Below are 22724 nucleotides of genomic sequence, written 5' to 3'. Positions count from 1 at the left end.
TTAAAATTAGATAAGTATACAGCAAAAAATTCCGTTTTTTTCCTAAAATCCTGAAACTTTGATAAAAATTAATTATTTCCAAAGAATTGCTATAAAAATTTAGAGCATACTTATGTAAAAGAGATTTTCCAAATGTTTTTACAAAAATCCTATTGTGTTTATCTTTTGAAACAAAAAAGTTAGGTATGTCTATCCACAGGATAGAAATTGTCCAAAAAACGAAATTTTGAGTAAATGTCTAAAATTTCGACCCCATTTATCGCTTAAAGTAGCACATGAAGGTTTGTTTTTTATTACATATTTGCATTGACTAGGTGAAAAATAGCTTGTATGCAAATTTTCGTAAAAAATCACCGTGGGATCAAAACTGTTACGTATGCCCTTAAAATCCAAAACCTGACCAAAGACACGGGCATACCGAACGAGTTTGGTTATATAAACACCGCAAGACGGTGCAAAAGGAACACCGCCTTTCAAAAAAGAAAAAAATATAAATAGGGAAAGACAAATTGTCACTTGTTTTCTTCGGACCGGTTGGAGCGCCTCCCTCTGCCATTTTTGTTTTTATTCAATGTTTGAAAATATTTCGTCAATATAAAAATAAGGAGATATGGTATGATTACCAATGAGACAAATATCTACCAAAGTTCAAATGAAGAATTGTCTTAGCCGTGTGATATGACTTTTGTTATCAACTGCTTCCGGTATATATCAACTGTTTCCGGTTTATATCAACTGCTTCCGGTTATTATCGCATGCCTTTCTTTAACATAATCGCAAAGCATTTCGACGTCATTCTGCAAATTCCGGAAAATATACCTCAGTGGTAAAAAGATAAGTGAAAAAGATAGCCAAGTAGAATAACAGAAGGAATATTAGGAAACAGGAAAATATATTATTAAAAAACGCAAAACAAATAATACAATAAATGAATTCTATATAAAGTTTTAAAAAAGTTTTCATGTTTGTATGGCTTCTGCTGAAGTATATGATAAAAAGAACATAACATGTCATTTTTCATATCAGACCCCTTATCAGCCCATGGTCAAAATCATCCCTCGAGCCTGTCGGCTCTCGGGCTGATATCATGACCTAGGGCTGATAAGGGGTCTGATAGGAAAAATGCCATGTTATAATCTATATTTATAGGCAATTGTACGGCCTTTAACAATGAAAAAAAACATACCGTATTGTCGGCTATAAAAGGCCCCGAAATGAAAAATATGAACATTGAGTAAACTTATAACAATTTTTTAAAACAATTTACGAAATATGACAGACATGAACCAACGACAACCATAAGAGAAAAACACGACAACCAATGCACGCATAAGTTTGGGATAAGCAAATATAGAATGTGGCGGGGTTAAACACGTTTGAAGGCGCCAACCCTACCCTCACCCTGGACAGTGGTGTACAGTACAACAAAGAATAAACTATAAAATTCAACTATTTAATATAAGTATGTTTTTCGAGCTTTCTATTAAACGCACACATGCATTTTACCACCTATTTTGCTGCGAATTCTAATATTGATTCAAAAATCAAAGACGGTCACTTCGGAAAAGTCGATAAGAGTGCTATCTTAACTCACAGTCGAAAGTGTATACTAAGATAGGCGTAAAATTGTTAAGAGTAACCCACGAGGGGATTGGAGATACGCTCTTAGCACCATCGTAACGTTCTCGTAAAGCGTTCGTAAGTCTTCTCTTAAATGAAACTTAAGATAGGTTTTCATGATACTGGCCCCAGGCTTATATAATTATGTACGCCGGACGCACGTTTTGTCTTCTAAAGTCTCATCAGTGACATTCGAATAAAAAAAAGCTAACGGCCAAAAAAAGTTCAAAGTTAAAGAGAATTGAGGATCCAAACTTTTTCTGTCCATAGTTAGAAACATTCTTAAAAATAACACGATAATGTATTGAGCCTGTATTCGGTATTAGAAATAAAGATCTACTTCGAATAGAAAAAACCCACAAAACTTCCTCAAAGGACAATAATACTAAGATAGAACAACGAACATACAGACATATCTAGATGGGTCAGTATGCGTAATTGATTTCCCATAGGCGGTAATGGTAACATTTTCTTCTGTAGCTAAGTCCATATCGTAAACTTGGATATGTATGATGGCTCGTTTCGAAGCTGAGACATTTTCACATATGTGGTTAAATTTTCGGGGTACGAAATGCAATTCATTTTTCTGTAAATTATCACACCCCGAAAATCCTTTCGTGATGCGGCTCCTCGAGGTAAAACAATCCCCTTTTTCAGACAATAAGGGAACGACCATTGATTGATTGCACGATTCATATTTTCTTACTCAGAAAAAAAACGCATTATGGATATTATGAATAAGTCTACCTCCAAATTCAACAAATATGTTGTCAATAAGAAACTCCAGCATACTGATCATGTTTAAGGATAAAGAATATTGAGCGAAAAAAATATACAGAAATGAAAGATCACCCATCCATACCCTCTTATATACGGAAGATATGATTCCTGATTCCTATGGATATTCCAGACTCGATCGATAATCATATTGCTATAGGATCGCCTATGATGCACAATGTTGGATAAGCGCTGATAGTCAAAACTGATACATTATTACACATCCCGTTTGCCTATTTGGCATTATACATTTATCCCATTATTTCCTATGTATGGTTTTAATAACATATCAACAGTCATTAATTTACATATACGAAATGAGATATAAATGGCTTTTTCACATTCACTCGGTCGTGACCTCCAGAACTGAAGGGGCTATTTTTTAACATGAGCCTTTATAACTGTGACGAATAATGTCTAGTAATTACTGCAGAAAGGTATCAGTATACATGTGTGAAATAATGTCTAGTACTTACTGCAGAAAGGTACCAGTATAACTGTGTGGAATAATGTCTAGTACTTACTACAGAAAGGTATCGGTATATGTGTGTGGAATATTGTCTAGTACTTACTGCAGAAAGGTATCATTATACATGTGTGAAAATAATGTCTAGTACTTACTACAGAAAGGTATCATTATAAATGTGTGAAATAATGTCTAGTATACTTACTACAGAAAGGTAGTGTCTAGTACTTACTGCAGAAAGGTATCAGTATAAATATGTGGACTAATGTCTAGTACTTACTACAGAAAGGTATCAGTATAAACGTGTGAAATAATTTCTAGAACTTACTGCAGAAAGATATCAGTATACATGTGTGGAATAATGTCTAGTACTTACTACAGAAAGGTATCAGTATACATGTGTGGAATAATGTCTATTACTTACTGCAGAAAGGTATCAGTATAAACGTGTGAAATAATGTCTAGAACTTACTGCAGAAAGATATCAGTATACATGTGTGGAATAATGTCTAGTACTTACTACAGAAAGGTATCAGTATACATGTGTGAAATAATGTCTAGTACTTACTGCAGAAAGGTATCAGTATAAATGTGTGAATTAATGTCTAGTACTTACTGTAGAAAGGTATCAGTATAAATGTGTGAATTAATGTCTAGTACTTACTGCAGAAAGGTATCAGTATAAATATGTGGACTAATGTCTAGTGCTTACTACAGAAAGGTATCAGTATAAATATGTGGACTAATGTCTAGTGCTTAACACAGAAAGGTATCAGTATAAATATGTGGACTAATGTCTAGTGCATACTACAGAAAGGTATCAGTATAAATATGTGGACTAATGTCTAGTGCTTAACACAGAAAGGTATCAGTATAAATATGTGGACTAATGTCTAGTACTTACTACAGAAAGGTATCAGTATAAATATGTGGACTAATGTCTAGTGCTTACTACAGAAAGGTATCAGTATAAATATGTGGACTAATGTCTAGTACTTACTACAGAAAGGTATCAGTATAAATATGTGGACTAATGTCTAGTACTTACTACAGAAAGGTATCAGTATAAATATGTGGACTAATGTCTAGTACTTACTACAGAAAGGTTATGTCTAGTACTTACTACAGAAAGGTATCAGTATAAATGTGTGTAATAATGTCTAGTACTTACTACAGAAAGGTATATCACAGAAATCAAATACTTTATTTGGATCTGTGGTGAAACACCACGGCTCGACATCTTGATCTGGGTTTCGGCAATAATTTTCAGGCAAGTTATTAAATTGATGTGAATGTGGTTCATCTTTGGCCCATTGTTGACAAAAATACTTGTTTTTGGTAACATGAATTTTTCCGTTGTATTCATAACCAACCTTCGATCTTTTACAGTCAGCTATTTAAAAACAAATGTGTCATCTGAATTCAATATTACAATTAGATATTATTTTATCTATAAATAAAGGCGCACCATTTTTTATACAAATCGTCCTGAACGTGCATGAAATATTTGCCACTTGACGTTAATTAAACATCAATCAATCATTACATTCTAAAAGATATTCGTTTCTATTTAATTCAGATTACAAAAGTATGACTTTATCATACGATACTTTATATTAAGGAATTTGGTATATATTTTCTCATTGTGAATGCTTACACTAGGACTAAATTAAATTAAATACTGGCAGTGGGAAGCTTTATTGTAATACGGTTAACCATACGGTTCATCATACAAGAATATACAAAATCTGCAATGTGAATAAACCATTCAATAGCATCAACTCGAAAATTCAAAGGGTCAATGTGTAAATATTTTCAATTTAGTTAATCCATGATATCATCGAGTTTTAACCCATGATCAAAATATATGCACTCTTAATAAAAGATATTTCACACAATGTAAAATGCTTACCATCGGCTAATCGTGATTCACACTTTGCACCCATGTATCCAGATCGACACTGACAGTTGAACCCACCATCTTCTATGTCTGTACATGTGCCACCGTGTTCACAAGGGTTGTTGGAACACCCTAGTTCATCTGTAGTGATAGGCGAAGGGATAATAAGGCAAACAAATTTAACAGATTTAGATTAGAATTATCTTTTATGTTAAAGGCAAGCGATAAACATGCATTATTAATAATTCTAAAATATCTCTGCTGGTTTGTTTTTTTTTAAATCAAGAAAAATTTTATGAATAATTTTGTGATCATTATTATTCTCTTTTCATGAAGTTGCATCAATAAAGCTTGTATTTTTTGTCTGTTTGTTAGGGAATCGCAATAATAAATATACACATATATTAATATCAAGTTTACAGCTGTTTTAATGTTAAAAATTAATACGGTATTTTTGCCATGGATGAATTTTAGAAGTTTGGAAAATAATAAAAACATGGTACTTGTATTTCGAATCCAATATTTATTATTATTTTAATATATTTATCAATATAGGTTATAACTTTACACCCCCAGTTTTTGGTGTGGTTCGTGTTGCTTAGTCTTTAGTTTTCTATGTTGTGTCATCTGTACTATTATTTGTCTATTTGTCTTTTTATTTTTGACCATGGCGTTGTCAGTTTGTTTTCGATCTATGAGTTTGACTGTCCCTCTGGTATCTTTCGTCCCTCTTTTACTGATGTCGTGGAAGTTTTAATTCATTATATCAATCTTTCGTTTGTTTTCCTATGCATTGTTGTGATTTTGTCACGGGAAGCACATGCAGTTGTGAATGTTGAATTTTATAAAAATAATAAAATACAATTTTGGATTGCCTATCGAGCGTTATCAGCCAATCAAAAGTACGGATTTTTATGAAACATACATGTAATGTTATTATTTTTTGGTAACTTAAACTGAAGTTAACTATTTTTTGTCTTTAATTTTACTTAAAAATCTTGGAGAAAGTTATTCCGTATACATGGACATGTTGCCTCATAGGACTTTACATAAAGTTATCAAAGAAACCTCTTATTTTTAACCAAAACGGTTGTAAAAACGGTTATAATGGCACTCACGTTGGACTGGAAGTAATTGAAATTGCAACGGCAAATGTACAAATAATCTCTCGATGTTTCTTGCAAGGTGTCTTAGTTCCTTAAACTAAGTAAATGTATACCTTGATTTTATCTGCGAAAGGTTGTATTTTATGTAAAGATCGAATATGACGCCAGTTATAATGCTTAAGATGTTCTCAAGGTCAAAATGATTGACTTCAAATATCAAAGACCCGCTGCTATTGATATACTTAAAAATGTTCCCATTATTTATTCAAAACAAGATATGAAAAACAATTAAATGAAGTGAACATATTGTATGTAATCAATCAGTGTATAAAAAGTAAAATGACAAAAATACCGAACTCCAAGGAAAATTCAAAAAGGAAAGTCCCTTATCAAATGGCAAAAAAAAAAAGCTCAAACACAGCAAACGAATGGAAAACAACTGTCATATTCCTGACTTGGTACAGGCATTTCCTTATGTAGAAAATGGTGAATTAATCCTGGTTTTATAGCTAGTTAAACCTCTCACTTGAATGACAGTGGCATAAAATTTCATTAATAATGTGTGAACAAAATAATCAGAAATAATAGGTAAAAATGTCAAAAATAGGGATACAGCAGTCATTATTGTGTTATAATCTAAATCATTATACAAACAAACAAATATGTCAAGAAAGAAAAACAAAATGGCATTTAGACAAAGCACATAAGCAAAAATGAAAGACAAGAATAAAAAAAATGGCCAAAGCACAATAACACAATGGCAGGATGTATAAGTACCGAGCCACGCCAAAAGGATATTACCAAAACTGGACACTATAAAACATAATAAGGATGATAAACAACGTCAGTACCTAGAATCTATACTTCAAGAACATCATGATTTATTTGTGAAGTTGATATGGAATATTTATGAACAAGGTCTTGGTATCTTCCGATGAACTTTTTTAGAAAAAGGATGAGACGTTCTTTGACATAACTCTGGTTCATCAACTTTCTGCTCAGACACTGGTGACGTTTTATAAATTCTGAATAGCAGCTGCAAGCTCTTGTATAACGAGTGAGTTGGGAAATGTATATCCCATATGCAGGTGAGGTTGGTATATTGCTTCTAAGGTGGGAGAGGATTGATAATTTCAAAATGAAAATCGTCTCGTTTGTCATAGATTCTGGGACTGAGATAACCGCTTATTTCAAATTCGAGGTATAAGTCTAAAAATGAGGAAGCCGTGTCTGTTGTTATTTTAATTTCTAGTTCTGGAGGATATATTAATGGAATTCAATCAGAAAAATTGGATTGTAAATTGAAAAAAAACATCATCAATATATCTGAATGTGAAATTAAATGATCTAGCTTCTTTGATCTTTTGTTTTTGACAAGTGTCTGAAGAACTCCGACTCATATGAAAATAAGAAGAGGTCGACAAGGAGAGTCTCACAGTTCGTTCTCATAGGAATGGCGATAATTTGCTGAATAAGTCTACCTCCAAATTCAACAAATATGTTGTCAATAAGAAACTCCAGCATACTGATCACTTGTTCCTCTGTGTAGCATGTTTTACCTTTTTGTTCACTAGTTTTATATTGAAAAGCATTGTGGATTATTTCTTTAGACTACATACCACAGTATGAAATTTTACAGTATTCAAATTCCACATCTGGATCCGCAGTAAAACACCAAGGCCGGCTATCACCATCTGGATTGCGACAAAAGTTATCCTGGTCTACCAAAGCCCAATATTTATGTTGATGTGGTTCTTGTTTATCCCATCTTTGACATGTTTTGCCTGTTTCTGTGACAGAAGTACTTCCGAAGTAGTCTATTCCTTTTGGTGTTTGTAAACATTCTACTGGAGCTGTAGCTACAGGAATAGGAAAAAATGTATCAGTACAAATTGGGTGAAATGTATCTCAAACATCGTTCTATTAAAATTTTCAATTCCTTTTACTATTATATATTAGCAACAACATTAATTTATGGATAGATGCCCAAACCTTAAAGTTTCATTCCATTCAGAACATAAAAATCAAGATAAAAAAAAACAAAAACGGATAGAATCCATAGAAATCAAAAGAGCGAGACGGGAAGCGTCGATAGCTTCTCTTGATGTGTATTCATCACTTGCCATGTGAATTTACACTCTGTAAAAATGTCACGATAGGTGATAGGTCTTAATTAGTTACTGTAAAGATCAGACGACTTTCCTGGCATCTAACGATCTAAGACTGTTGAAACATAATTTTGTTTAAACACACACACACAAACAATGTATTGGTCGTGATGGGGACCGTAAAACCGTGTCGACTTCAATCTTTCTTTCGCATAACCATCTTTGGGATGTTCGTGTAATACGGAACACACCCCTGTTTCCATATAATGTGAACATGTATGCAAGGGAATGTCCACCAAAATTATACATTTCTTAATTTGTAAAATGCAATTTCTTAATTTGTTACATGCAATTTCTTAATTTTTAAAATGTAATTTTTTAATTTGTAACATTATTTTTTCCATCCGATACCTTGAATTTCTACATTTTTTGATTTGTGAAATGTAACTTCTTAATGTGTGAATGCAATTTCTTAATTTGTTAAAATATTTTCTTCATTTGATACATGAAATTCTACATTTCTTAATATGTGAGAATGTGTCAGTGTAATTGTTACCGCTGCCAGCCAATGAAAAGTTCAATTTCTCAAGAAAAGCTGCAACAAATCAACAAGTTACAAATCAAGGAGTTTTACAAATCAAGAATGAAATAGTTCCACAATATTCCGCACGAGGTCGCTGTGGATCGATGTCAACTCGTACCTTAGCCAACTCATACTCAACCAACATGTACTCAATATTTACCAACTCGTTCTTCTACCAACTCGTACTTTTACCAACTCGTACTTTTACCAACTCGTATTTACCAACTCGTATTCTACCTATACTTTATTATTTATCCGTATTAAAGTTTTCATGTACTTTATATAAGGGAGCTACCATTTGATTTTTATGGGGAGGGGGTTAGGATGAAAAAAGTTATTTGTCCTTCATTTTTTTAGTTGTAATCTCTGTCCTGCTTTTTTATTTTTCACTCTATTTGGTCCTGCCTTTTTTTATTAGTTTATCCTGACTTTTTTTAAAATAAACTATTATCCTGCCTTTTTTTTGCAAAGTTGCTCATCCTGCCATTTTTTTTAAAAACTCCTGTCCTGTCTTTTTCTTAAATTTCATCCTATCCCACGCCCCCGCCCCATAAAAATCAAATGGTAGCTACCTAATATACAAAATACAATAAAGTACAACTTTATTGATTAGTAATCTGATGCCATTTTGTTTTTTAAATCAGAAATATCTTAAGTTAATCATTCGTCTTTAGAAGTAAGTGATTATAGGAAATTGTTTGAACGATTATTTATTTCGTATACATGTTGAATAATTATAATCATACAATGTTCTAATCAGTGATCAATAGTCAGTGGCTATTGTATAGTGACATATGACCCCCTTTTTATATGACTTGTATATGTTGGAATCCACTTTTGAAAACAGCTGGAGTCTGCGCCTGATTAGTGGATAATAGGCTCGGACCTACAAAAATAGAATGGGGTTGTTTAAATGAAAAATAAACATAGAAGAGTTTATGAAAATACAGATTTTGGAATAAATGCTGCACCAAAATTTTACTTATTAACTTTGTAAAAACCAAGCTTGGGGGAGGGGGAATAAGGGCGAAATGTATGATCTTACATTTGTAATCATGGTTCGTATCTGTTATAGTATCTAAATAACATTAAAAAAACGATTGGACTATATTCAAATCCTGTGCTGGCTTTATTGCTTCAAAAAGAGAAGAAAGGATTCATACATAAACTAACCAGAAAAAAATTCTTGAACACATGATTAACGCTAAAATAAAAAAAAATGTTCTCCCATATTCTATGGAGCTTTTTTTTTCACTGATTTTTGCGTCGAACATGAAGATTTTCCTAGTTAGTTTATAAATGAAGGCATTTCGATCTTTTTGAAGCGATAAGGCAAGCACAGGAATTAAACATAGTTCAAAAACATAAATATAATCGTCTGGTAGGTTTAAATTATCTAAAAATACAGATATCATGTCCAAGCAAAATGTCAATGAAATCCGGAACCAGCAGTCTTTTCTTCAGCCCACAATCATTTAAGAAACAAAACTTTAAGCTATCGTTGTTCAATTCATATTCACTATTTACAGTTTCATTACTGGTCGATTTGTTTTTAGAGAGTCCTCTTGCACCAACCCCCTATCCGTGCCAGAAGTCGGTGGAGCATTTGCGTTTGGTGGACGAAGGGTCGGCCCCTGTCACTGTCATTTGCCAGCTGAAGTATCACTAGAGTAAGACATTTTTGGGATCGTGTCATGATTTGTTGACGAAGAACTGGTTCGCTCTGTTCTATATTCATCTAATACAGTGCCAGGAATATAGAGCTCATTGTCTAAGACGAATGATTAACTTTAGATATTTCTGATTTGAAAACATATTGCATTAGATTACCAAACAATAGAGTTGTTCTTTATTGTACTGTTTCTATACTATATAAAAGAAAATGAAAACTGCATATCAATGATAAAATATTGGGACCGAGTTGGTAGAAATATGAGTTGGTTGAGTACGAGTTGGCTAAGATACGAGTTCACATGGATACACAGCGACCTCGTGCGGATTATTGTGGAACTATTTCATTCTGGATTTGTAAAACTTCTAAATTTGTAACTTGTAGCTTTTCTTGAGAAACCGAACTTCTCATTGACTGACAGCGGTAACAATTACACAATATTCAAAAAGGGGGATCCTTTACGTTTGGAAAACTATCGTCCAATATCTCTTCTTAATATAGATTTTAAAATGTTATCATATGTTCTTGCTCAACGCTTAAAAAAGGTACTTCCAAAAATTATAAATGAGGATCAAACCGGTTATGTTAAAAATAGATTTATTGGGTTTAATCTGAGACAAATCCAAGATGTTATAGACTACTCAGAAAGATACAAAATTGAGGGAGCAATTGTATTTGTGGATTTTACGAAAGCATTTGATTCGTTAGAATGGGATTTTATGCTTGGAACTTTGAAACATTTTGGATTTAATGAATCATTTATTAAGTGGGTTAAAACTATGTATACAGACGTTCAAACATGTGTCATGAACAATGGGTGGGTATCAGAAAATTTCAAAAATTCACGGGGAATCCGACAAGGCTGTCCTTTACCAGCATTATTGTTTGTTTTGGCTGTTGAAATTATGGCCCTACAGTTGAGAAATAGCAACGAAGTAAAAGGAATCACTATTAAGTTAGATGGGAAAAGTCACAGCATTACGATTTCACAATTAGCAGATGACACAACATTATTTTGTAAAGATAAAAACGATGTAATATCTGCAATGAATATAATAGAAATATTTGGCTCGTTTTCAGGTTTATTGGTAAATAGAAATAAAACAGAAGGATTATGGATCGGGAAATTGAAATCATGCAAAGATAAAATTGCGGGGATTAATTGGGGAGATAAACCTATTAAAGCTTTAGGGGTGTTTTTTGGACATGATAAAGAGGAATGCAAAAAATTAAATTGGGATTGTAAAATAGAAAAAATGATAAAAATGTTCAAGACATGGGGAAAAAGGAATCTTTCAATTTTAGGGAAAATACTAATTATTAAAGCACTAATCTTGCCTTTATTTACATTCTTGGGAAGTGTTTGCTTAACTCCCGAAAATTATCTTAAAGAACTAGAAACACGAAGCTTTAAATATATTTGGGATGGGAAGCCAGACAAAGTAAAAAGAAACCTGATAATACGTCCATATGAAAAAGGGGGATTACAAATGGTCGATTTTAAAAGTTATTTTATGTCGCTAAAGGCATCATGGGTATATAGACTTGTTAATGGTAAATTTGCCAACTGGAAGCTTATACCTTTTAAATATCTAAAGGTGTCTAACAATATTTTATTTATATTTAATATGAATTTAGATGATATAAAACATTTAGAATAATTTAAATGTGTTCCAGAATTTTATAGAGAAGTAATAAAGTCCTGGATTTTGACTGGGGGTGGGCAAACAAAACAACCAGATACATATTTTGATATAAGAAAGCAGACAATATGGGGGAATAAATTTATTACATTTCATAATAAACCAATTTTCTTTGAAAACTGGATTAAGAGTGGTATGATATACTTAAATGACATTTTAGATGACACTATGTCATTATCAGAAAAATATGTTTTAAACAAATTAAAGTGTAAGGTAAACTGGATTGCAGAATTTCATATATTGAAACATGCTATTCCACAAAATTGGATTCACATAGTTAAACAAGAAAATTCTGTTCAAAGTACAGTAAATGTCAATAGAAATAAGATCACATGGAAAGATCGTTATTTTGAGACTACATGTTTTTCAAATAAAATGTTATATGATTCGCTAGTGAATAATAAAAAAAGAACCGTCAGTAGGGATAAACAGGTGGCTTAAAATTCTACCAATGCAAGAAGCTCCAAATATGAATTCACTATATAACTTTATTTTTAAATATTTAACTGAAAATAAATTAAAAATATTCAGATGGAAATTACTACAGTTTATTGTACCAACAAAAAAGCTTTTATTACAATGGAAAATAACTAATAATAATATGTGTAATTTTTGTAACATAGAAGAAGATTATGATCACTATTTTTTCAATTGTTCTTACATGTATTTGACAAGATTTTGGCAGCAAATATACGACCTCTTAAAAAAGAGTAATATAGATTTTTTAATAAAACTACAACACCTGATATTTGGATACAAAATCACAGACAACAAGTATTACTCAATAAATTTTTTAATTACAATACTTAGTTTTTCAATATATAAGTCATACTATGTATCTGAGCAGAAAACAAAAAACATAGACGTCTACGGAATTTTTGTCAATGGATACACTAAGAGAGTAGACACCAATATAAATGGACATAAGACAATAAGCCCAATGTTACTAACAATTAAAAGGAACATAATCAATGAATAATTTTTCTATTATTGTTATTATAATGTTTTGTAAACAAAATGTATGTCAATTATTCTAATCAGCTGACTATTCCCTGGGTAGTCAGTGGATCATAACAGGGTACGTCAAGAGAAGCTTGGAATCTTGATGATTTATGTAACAAGCAATATTTGATGAATAAAATAATTATGTTGTTAAGAAAAAAAAACAATTACATTGCCACATTCTCCCAAAACGTGACACAAACAAAGAAATTACGTTTCACAAATTAAGAAATGTAGAATTTCATATAACGGATGGAAAAATACATGTTACAAGTTAATAAATTGCATTTTACAAATTAAGAAATGTATAATTATGGCGGATATTCCCTTCCATAAACATGTACGTATCAGCATACCGTAAAGTAAGCTGTAGAAAGCTTCGGAGGATGAAATGTTTTAAAGGTTCAAAAGATTTAATACATGAGGCATTAAAATGTATGTCATGCATGTCCTGACCGATCCTGTTTTAACGCTGTCCCTAAATTTTATGAGAATTTCTTATTACACGTTTCACTAACACATCCATTGTTGAAATTATTATCTCATTATTATGTTATCAAATACGAAACAGAAGTGAGGCTAAAACTTGTAAGACACGTTATTGCCAATACACTCTTCTTGTATCATACAGCACTATCCGGCAAAATTGAAACCTAAATTTCAAGTTTGATCATTTTCTCCATAACTTGTGTTAATTGTCATTTTCGCAGAAACGAATAATAGTTCATTATTAATGACTGCTTCTGTTTTCTAGTATAGTACAACCCGCTTCAATAGTTTGGATTACTATGACGAATAGTATATTAAATGCATGAGTGAAATAAATGCAGTTTGGTGTCAACGTAGATGTCTCAGAAATACGTTATTGGTAATATGTCATTGATATTGAGACGCGCGAGATTTCGCTAACGTATTTAAAACAATCATTCACCTGTTCTTACTTAATTTTAATGTCTCCATGTTGAGGTTACGTTGTCAGAAAAATGTGCTTATATAAATATAAAAATTCATTTTTTTTTCTTTCAGTTTGTGTTTATCAGTTAGAGGCGACACTACATTACTGATTGCTGTTCAATCTTAAAATATCCTTTGTAGCACTCATATAAAGTTTAAAAAAACTGAGAAAATCGCAATAACTCGAAAAGAAACAACATCGATTGAGTCAACATGGTACGGATCTCCTGTCATGAATGGATACATCATCCGCATTGCGAATCCACATTCATTCGACTCATAAAGTCACAATAGGTTATATGACTCAGTCGGTAAATTAAAAGATCAGACGACTATAAACAAGTAAAATATTAGCCATGTCACAACTATTTTCTGTTACATTTTTTTGATTAATTTACCAACTCGTACCTTTACAAAGTGAAACCAGATTTTTACGTCTTTCACACATGCACAGTTACCCGTTCTGGTGGAATGCCTGTCATCTAGTACCTACCTTTCAATACCCATTTATATCCAATTCGTTACCATTTCGTACTTGTTTACGATTTACGGTCGATTTCCGTGATTTGAACATCGGTAAAGATCGAAATGTCGCATTAATTTAAAAATAAGGAAATGTGGTATGATTGCCAATTAGACAACTATCCACTAAAGTAGATATAAGCAATTATAGACAACCGTACGGCCTTCGGCAATGAGAAAAAACCATAATGTATAGTCGGCTATAAAAGGCCGCGACATGAAAAATATGAATCAATTGAGAAACTAACGGCTCAATTCATAACAAAACAATTTACATGTGGAGCAGGATCTGCTTACCCTTCCGGAGCACCTGAGATCACCCCAAGTTTTTGACGAGGGTTCCTGTCGCTCAGTCTTTAGTTTTCTATGTTGTGTTTTGTGTACTATTGTTTGTCTGTTGGTCTTTTTCTTTTTTAGCCATGGCGTTGTCAGTTTATTTTCGACTTATGAGTTTGAATGTGGCCCAGACCACAATTAATGACGAATATAGTTCCCTTTAATTAAAGTGTATTTTTTCTTTATTTTTTTTCATTCTTTTTCTCATACATTTCTTAGTTTTTGTAAGGTGGAAATGAAAGAAGAGAGCTGAAATAAATTTTTGGATGTTTTATTTTAACTGATTTTGATATGGAAAGAGTGATTAGGCCAGGTGCAAAAAGGTAATATTTACAGTTTTCGGAACATCTCTTGACTTGTCCATAGGGGTATGGATGTGTAATGGCTAAATTTGTAAGATGTAAACGTTCAATTTTTCTGAAACATGGATATATTTTTGGACTTGTACTGTACATTACACACACAAAAGATTTGACAAAAAACAGGTACTAGTAAATTTTGTTTAATGCGACAAAACGTTATAAAGAACTAATAGGGGGAATTAATTGTGGTCTGTGGCCATGTCCCTTTGTTATCATTCACCTCTCTTTTACGAAAAACAAATATGACAGAACTACAGGCTCCTGACTTGGGACAGGTACATACAGAATGCCGCAGGGTTAAACATGTTTGAAAGCGCCAACCAACCCCTAACTTGGGACAATGATGCAACGACACAACACAAGAACACTCTATACAAAACAATAAACGATTTTGTTTAGAACATAAAGGAGCATATGATTTGAAATTAAATGTGTTTTCTGATTACTAAAAATTATAACTACAAGAATACGTCCTTTGTCACAGGTTATATCCGGATTGTGTTATTTTGAATGGAATTTCCTCAAAACTAAAAGTCGTTATGGAATTTGTAAAGCCCATTAATTTTTTGCATAATATTTACAGTCGTTCATTAATTTGCAAGTTTGCTTTTATAACGACATTTTGGGGTAGGTAATGTCTTACTTACTACATTTTGGTATATCACACGAATCCCAATTTTCATTCTGATCAATAAAACACCATGGAGAATCGTAATCAAATGATCCTCTACATGCAATCAATCCATCTTTGTTAGGTTCACATGTGTGGCCACGTACAGTTGTGTCTTTAGTACCTAAGTAGTCATATCCATTCATTGATCGAATGCATTCTTCAATATCTGGAAAACAAATTTTAGTTTTAGTTCAATTCCGATGTGAATGTTTGTTTCTACACAAACCATCTTCGCTAGCCAAGGGTTACGATGTGACATCCTTTCCTTCATCCTTGGCGGATTAAGGCAGAATATCGGAACCATTAGGTAAAGAGTTCCAGTGGTTGTAACAGGCTGCATCCAATTAAAAAGCGCTTTTAAGAGGAACACGTGTAAATATAGAAAACGAAAAAAAAACAAAAACAAAAACTATTGCGACGTGTAGATTTTGACCAATAGTCTTACTCCCACACATACATAGGACAATATTCAAAGTTCTTTATCAACTTGTTGAAGTTCGTGGATATGTTCCTCAAGCAAACGATGAAATGTCAACGTATATATGCGGTTTCCACTTTATGACATTTTTATTCATTGGACACAATTGTGCTCTCAATGGGTGAGAATTATGTAGTCGGAGTTAGTTTGACTTTTATTTGGCACTAGATGGCGCAGCGCTGTATTCACAAATTTTGTCTGAATCTGAAAAGGGTAGAGGAGAAACCGGATTGTAACCATTGGCTAGCAAAGATGACGTAAAACCTTTTCTGTAGTTTAAACCTTAAAGGTCGAATTTGTATAAAAAAATATTATATGCCGGAATCTTAAATTCTCAATATAGAAAATTTCTGCGTGACTACATTCAGGACGGAAAATAAAAGTTTTAACGGGTTGCCTTCAAATGCTTAAAAAAGATTAACCCTTTCGGCGCCAAAACGACATTTTTGTCGTTTACCGCTAGCACGCCAAAACGACATTTTTGTCGCTTTTTAGCAGAACCCACAAACCATTAAAAATGTATATAAAAAACATCTTTTTACTGCCGAAACCATAATAGATTTGAAGAAAAATAACTTACTTTATTTTGTTATACAAAAATAACCCTAAAAGTCACAAATATATATTGAATTTTTCTGGTTGAAAACAATTTTTTTTTAGAGGTAACGTGCAAATTTTTACACAAGCTATAATCCAATTATAAACTTTGTATGCCTTTATTTATTAAACTAACTTAGTGAAATTAGTTCACATGGTTGACAGTAAAAAAAAAAACAATTGTTATTTTATTTTCAAATTGTAACGTTTATCCGAATGACGTCATCAAAATTGGTGCTGTGTGTGACGTTTGTGCGTATAAAAGTGGCAGGTACTTGAAATTACTGGTAACGTTTTGCAGTAAAACCATTGTATTTTAACTGATTTTCACAATGGGAAGTGTTACAGATTGCAAATCGTTCGATAATTGGTATCACAGTTTGATTTCTGTAAAATATTCAATAAAAATGTTTGTTCAAATTTAGGAGGCTAGCTCGGCAGATAAAGTCGGTCGAATTCTGGAATATCTGTTTTTGAATGCACTATTTTACCCAACATATTTCTTGAGAAACGTAACCATTAGCTGTTGGTGTAAACATATGCTGACTTCATTAGTATCAAAAATACCAAAATATTAAAGTTATTAATAATTTCGACAATGTCTTTTAAAAAATTTCTGCGAAAAGCCACATCATACCCTGAATTTCTTATTTATCATTCTAATACTTGATCATGGCATACAATTTTCATACTCCGCCTTAATTGTTCATGCGTCCCACTTTGTTGTCAATTCCAAGTTTGAAAACATGTTCTATTTTTAGTTAAGATCGTGTTTTGAATAACATATCCTTTATTTTTTTATTTACTTTTTGTCTTTTGTCATTGTGTTAGGTTTTTTTGTGCTTGGTCCAATTCTGACAAGTCAAACTTTTTTCAAATATTTTTTGCTATTTGTTCTAATGTTATACTGGTACACGACACCGACAGTTCAAGGTTAGAAGAGGGGATCAGCGCCTACAAAAATATACTGAACTTTTCCAAAGCCAGGAGGAAGCCTTTGGCCAAGTGGTTGTCGTTATAACCCTTTGTTTGTTTTTCGATCCTTCAATGCTCAAGCTTAACATGTCATGAACTTTCTCATTCTAATTGTTTCACATTGAATTACATGAAGGTCTTGCATACATAAAAGAGAGACGAAAGATACCAAAGGGATAGTCAAACTCACAGGTCGAAAACACACTGACAATGCCATGGCAAAACACGAAAACTGACCAAAAGAAAATTAACAGTACACACACACAATAGAATACTAGAGACTGAGCAACACGAACCCAACCAAAAACTGGGGGAGATCATATATACAAAACTATTGTTGAAGGCAGTACGACGACCCGTAGTTTATAGCCTTGTCCTGATGTCTTTGGTGGCTATAGGTGTCTCATTTGTAACCATACCTAATATCATCACTTTCATATCATAACGGACTTTTTCAAAATAATACTGATACCAAAAGAAAATTATGAATTGTTTACTTTCACAACCAAACAGTAGCTAAAGAAAAACAATATATAAACACTACCGGCAGTGCATGATTCTATGCAAAAGTTAAGCTTATACTAGTACTGAAAATTCAAATCCGACACACAAAATTGATATACAAACTTTTTTATACAGAAGTTATTAACAGCATCTAGATTTTTTCAGTCCATCTGATCCATTAAAACTATTAAACTATTGTCAGCATTTTGAATCTTTTTTTGTTTTTGTTTTTTGTTTTGTTAGTAGGAAAGATTAAACAAGACTCTAATCTAACTACTACGTATGACTATACTATGAAAAAGATCAAGATATAATCAATAGAGCTAAGGAAAAGAGATACAAGTATACAAAATATAATGGGGCCTTTCTTGTAATTCCGAGACCATAGTGTTTTAAGAAATGTTTCCGTTTGACTTCCAAATCTCGAGGGAGCGAACATTCTCTGTGCCATGTCCTCATCGTGATCATCTAGTCCAATAGTTTATTTTAAAAATTTATGTCAAAAGCTTTCCTTATGGTGGAACCTGAATATTGCATATAACAAAGCATTTTTTTTCAGTTTTAAGAACACACAAGAAAGGGTTGATTAATTCATGTAATTTGAAAATGTCCATTCTTGTAAAAAGAGTTTTATTTCAAATTTTTCAACTGAAAAATAAAGGGTCGTCTAAAATCGTCTATTCTTCACACAAGTGCATTCTTCTATCTAACTTTATCGTTATACAAGGTATGGGATATGAGGATTGTTTCAACCCGGCACCATTTATCTGTGTCAGTCAACGGCGGATGTTTTCACTCATGTCAGAGTTGATTTATTGTCCCAGTCGTTGTTTTCGTTAATATTTGAGTGTTTTCTTTTATTGTCCAAGAGGTTGTGTTCGTTAATATCCGACTGTTATATTGTTTTTTAGGAAATGAATGCCGATAGTAAATTTTAGTAGTCTCTGATAATTTATTCACAGACTATGTATACTTAATCCTTTTAGTGTTTGAAATATTGTATAATGTCCGACTATCTTTTAAGACTGTAAGTTGACCTCTATATATCTTTGTTAGTTGTTTGTGTCCTGGAGTTAAAGTCTCATTTACATCGAGTCCGCATCTCTGTTTAAAATTGGAGAAGGGTTTTTGAAGTAAACAGTTTGTGATTATGTTTGTGTATGTATCAAATCAAATCAAAAACTTAAAGAATCAACCACAGTCAAAAGAAAAGTACCTCGTCCGTAATTATGATTGGGGTAAACTATTGATACCAAAATACCTCTTTTATTTCGTACTTCAAACTAACCATGTACTAGTTTTAAAAAATAGATAATACATCATAAAGTAGAAAGCAATGAAAAAAAGATAGTTACAGAATTTTGGACCATATCGATTTTTACCGAAATTCCTAAATGAACTCTTGCCAAAAGAGTGTGTCTCTAAGATTAGATAGTTTCTTCTCATCATCTGCCTAAACCACACCATTAAAAAAGGGATTTATATCAGATTTTCGATGTTAATGATCGCAACAAGAAATAGACAACAATTTTATCGACAGGCCTCATTTAATGATAAAACTGATTTAAGTCGGACATGTATTTAACACAGCAAAGGATTTCTTTTAACCTGTACCTGTAATTGTGTTCATAACACTTAGATATTATCTGTAAAAATCACCTTACTCCATAAAAGGGTCAAGACAGTTTGAACCACAGATAAACATCAAATTAAGACATTAAATGTTGCATACAAAAATATAGATTTAGCGAAATTAATGGAACTTCGCATGCCTTTGACATGTAAAATATTGACTTGAATACAAAAAAAAATAGAAGATCAGTTTAGGCTATACATAAAAAGAAGCAAAATTGATGCTAAAAGTTCACTACTACTGGTTTAGTCAGACAAGTGACATTCCTCAAAATCAAAACGGCAAATAACAATGATAGGTAAGTCACACAATTGTAATGCAAAAGTAAACTTATTTCAGATTATACATTATCAGAAAAAAGATAAGTTATTGTTGTGAATATTCATGAAATATTTGCCGCTGAACGCAGTTGTCATTCGATTTATTGATCAATCAGTTAAGATTTTCATGGTTAAATCATGAATCATTAAAATGCTATATACTAGTATCCCGATTTTTGTGGTGATGTATAGTACAAAGTGTTAAGTCGGACTCTTCATCTACGGTACTTTATAAAAAAAAAAGACTCGCGCCAAATATGAAGATGAGAACACTGCTCGTCTTTTGAATCCCTCGATGATATCAAATCCTGCATGATCCTTTATATCAAAATACAGTAATTGAGCTATATTTTCTTCAATATATCTTTATTGTTTGTAATATTTATCATATTATGAAACCTTTATCTATTTCCATATTGTCGTGTTTTTTTTATAGTATTCTAGAAAAAGAAATAGAAATGTAATAAAATAACTTCGATTTCCAACCCAAAAATTAAAAAAAAATATCACTGAATATACGCAAGGTCCGCCACGTGTACTCAAATTAAAAGATTAGTCCTGAGGATGTTGGATTTCCCCGAATGTATGAGATGTCCAATTAATCGATTAACGAGGATAACGTGCATGTGCTTGTAGGTAATGTGTTGACGTTAGGTTACGTATCGTTTATAGTAACGTCATTCAAATATGTATGGCAACGTAACAATGTAAAAAAACAACGTCTCGGCGCTCAAAGGGTTTACTGGTCCACTTATGTATGTTACATAGTTCAATGCAGTGGTCATCATGTTAAAACGGTATAAAAATCAAGTGAATACGTTAATTCGTAAATTTTGCAGCCGTTTTCAATATTTTGTTAATTTGATTACAAATATTAATTTCTCTGCTTTTAAAAAACATCGAATAAATACCGGAAAAAGAAGGCATTATGGAATAATGGAAGTAACATAACCAATCTGTCAAATACTGGGAAATGCCGATGTAGAAAAATATGAAATGAAGAGAGTATTCATTTTTGTAATTAATATATTCGTATCACCAGAAACATATAATACATGTATTATATGTCTCTGGTAATACATGTATTATATGTCTCTGGTAATACATGTATTATATGTCTCTGGTAATACATGTATTGTATGTCTCTGGTAATACATGTATTGTATGTCTCTGGTAATACACGTATTATATGTCTCTGGTAATACACATATCATATGTCTCTGGTAATACACGTATTATATGTCTCTGGTAATACACGTATTGTATGTCTCTGGTAATACATGTATTATATGTCTCTGGTAATACACGTATTATATGTCTCTGGTAATACATGTATTATATGTCTCTGGTAATACATGTATTATATGTCTCTGGTAATACACGTATTGTATGTCTCTGGTAATACACGTATTGTATGTCTCTGGTAATACACGTATTATATGTCTCTGGTAATACACGTATTATATGTCTCTGGTAATACACGTATTGTATGTCTCTGGTAATACACGTATTATATGTCTCTGGTAATACATGTATTATATGTCTCTGGTAATACATGTATTATATGTCTCTGGTAATACATGTATTATATGTCTCTGGTATAACTAACATAACTAATTAAAATTAGTTTTCCATAAATAACATTATGTAAAATGAAAGAACCGATTTGGTAAGCATTTTATAATTTTCTAAGAAAATAATAATCATTTGTCACATCAACTCACTATTGTTTTTCTTCTTCAAATACTCGTGTATATTATACATAGAAACGTAAAATAATTTCATAAATAAATAAACTTCAAAATTCACGATGATTTATCTATTCTAATTATAAAAATTGAAATATACATTTACATATATGATTAAAAAGTAAAATCACAAAAATACTGAACTCCGAGGAAAATTCAATCGGAAAGTCCCTAATCACATGGCAAAATCAAATGACAAAACACATCAAACGAATGGACAACAACTGTCATATTCCTGACTTGGTACAGGCATTTTCAAATGTAGAAAATGGTGGATTGAACCTGGTTTTATAGCGCTAAACCTCTCACTTGTACGACAGTCTCATCAAATTCCGTTATATTTACAACGATGCGTGAACAAAACAAACATAATAAATAAAATAGTCAAAATATTGGTACAGCAGTCATCACTGTGTTACAATATCAAAACAAACAATCATTTACAAAAACGCACAAAAGCATCTATCAAATTAAAAACCACATTCATTGCTTCGCGTGTCTGACGTCAGAAAATGTAAACGTCACACAAGTAGAAATTTTGTCGTTCAATGTTTATTAAAAACAATTTTATAATTTCACATGGGGAATGTTGGTATACAGGGTTAAAAACTCAAAAGTTATGTTAGAATTAATATCAGAAATAGACCGAGATTTAAAATTGTCCAGAAGTTCTTTAGAATTTTTA

At 32.1% G+C, this 22724-nt stretch overlaps 1 protein-coding gene across 1 annotated transcript in view; it reads right to left on the bottom strand.

The window, feature by feature from the left end:
• LOC127733929 (uncharacterized) overlaps nucleotides 1-22724 on the bottom strand; it is a 62790-nt gene that overhangs the window by 2989 nt on the left and 37077 nt on the right. The window contains exons 21-24 of the mRNA XM_052243404.1: nucleotides 15759-15950; nucleotides 7489-7728; nucleotides 4776-4904; nucleotides 4035-4256 (exon numbers count right to left, since the gene is read on the bottom strand). Of these exons, the coding sequence (XP_052099364.1) occupies nucleotides 4035-4256; nucleotides 4776-4904; nucleotides 7489-7728; nucleotides 15759-15950 (783 nt within the window). The remainder of the gene's footprint in view (nucleotides 1-4034; nucleotides 4257-4775; nucleotides 4905-7488; nucleotides 7729-15758; nucleotides 15951-22724) is intronic.

The sequence above is a fragment of the Mytilus californianus genome, unplaced genomic scaffold (assembly GCF_021869535.1).
Source record: "Mytilus californianus isolate M0D057914Y unplaced genomic scaffold, xbMytCali1.0.p SCAF_3, whole genome shotgun sequence".
Taxonomy (NCBI): domain Eukaryota; kingdom Metazoa; phylum Mollusca; class Bivalvia; order Mytilida; family Mytilidae; genus Mytilus; species Mytilus californianus.
The sequence above is the reverse complement of the archived record's forward strand: the minus strand, read 5'-3'. Positions and strand labels throughout refer to the sequence as shown.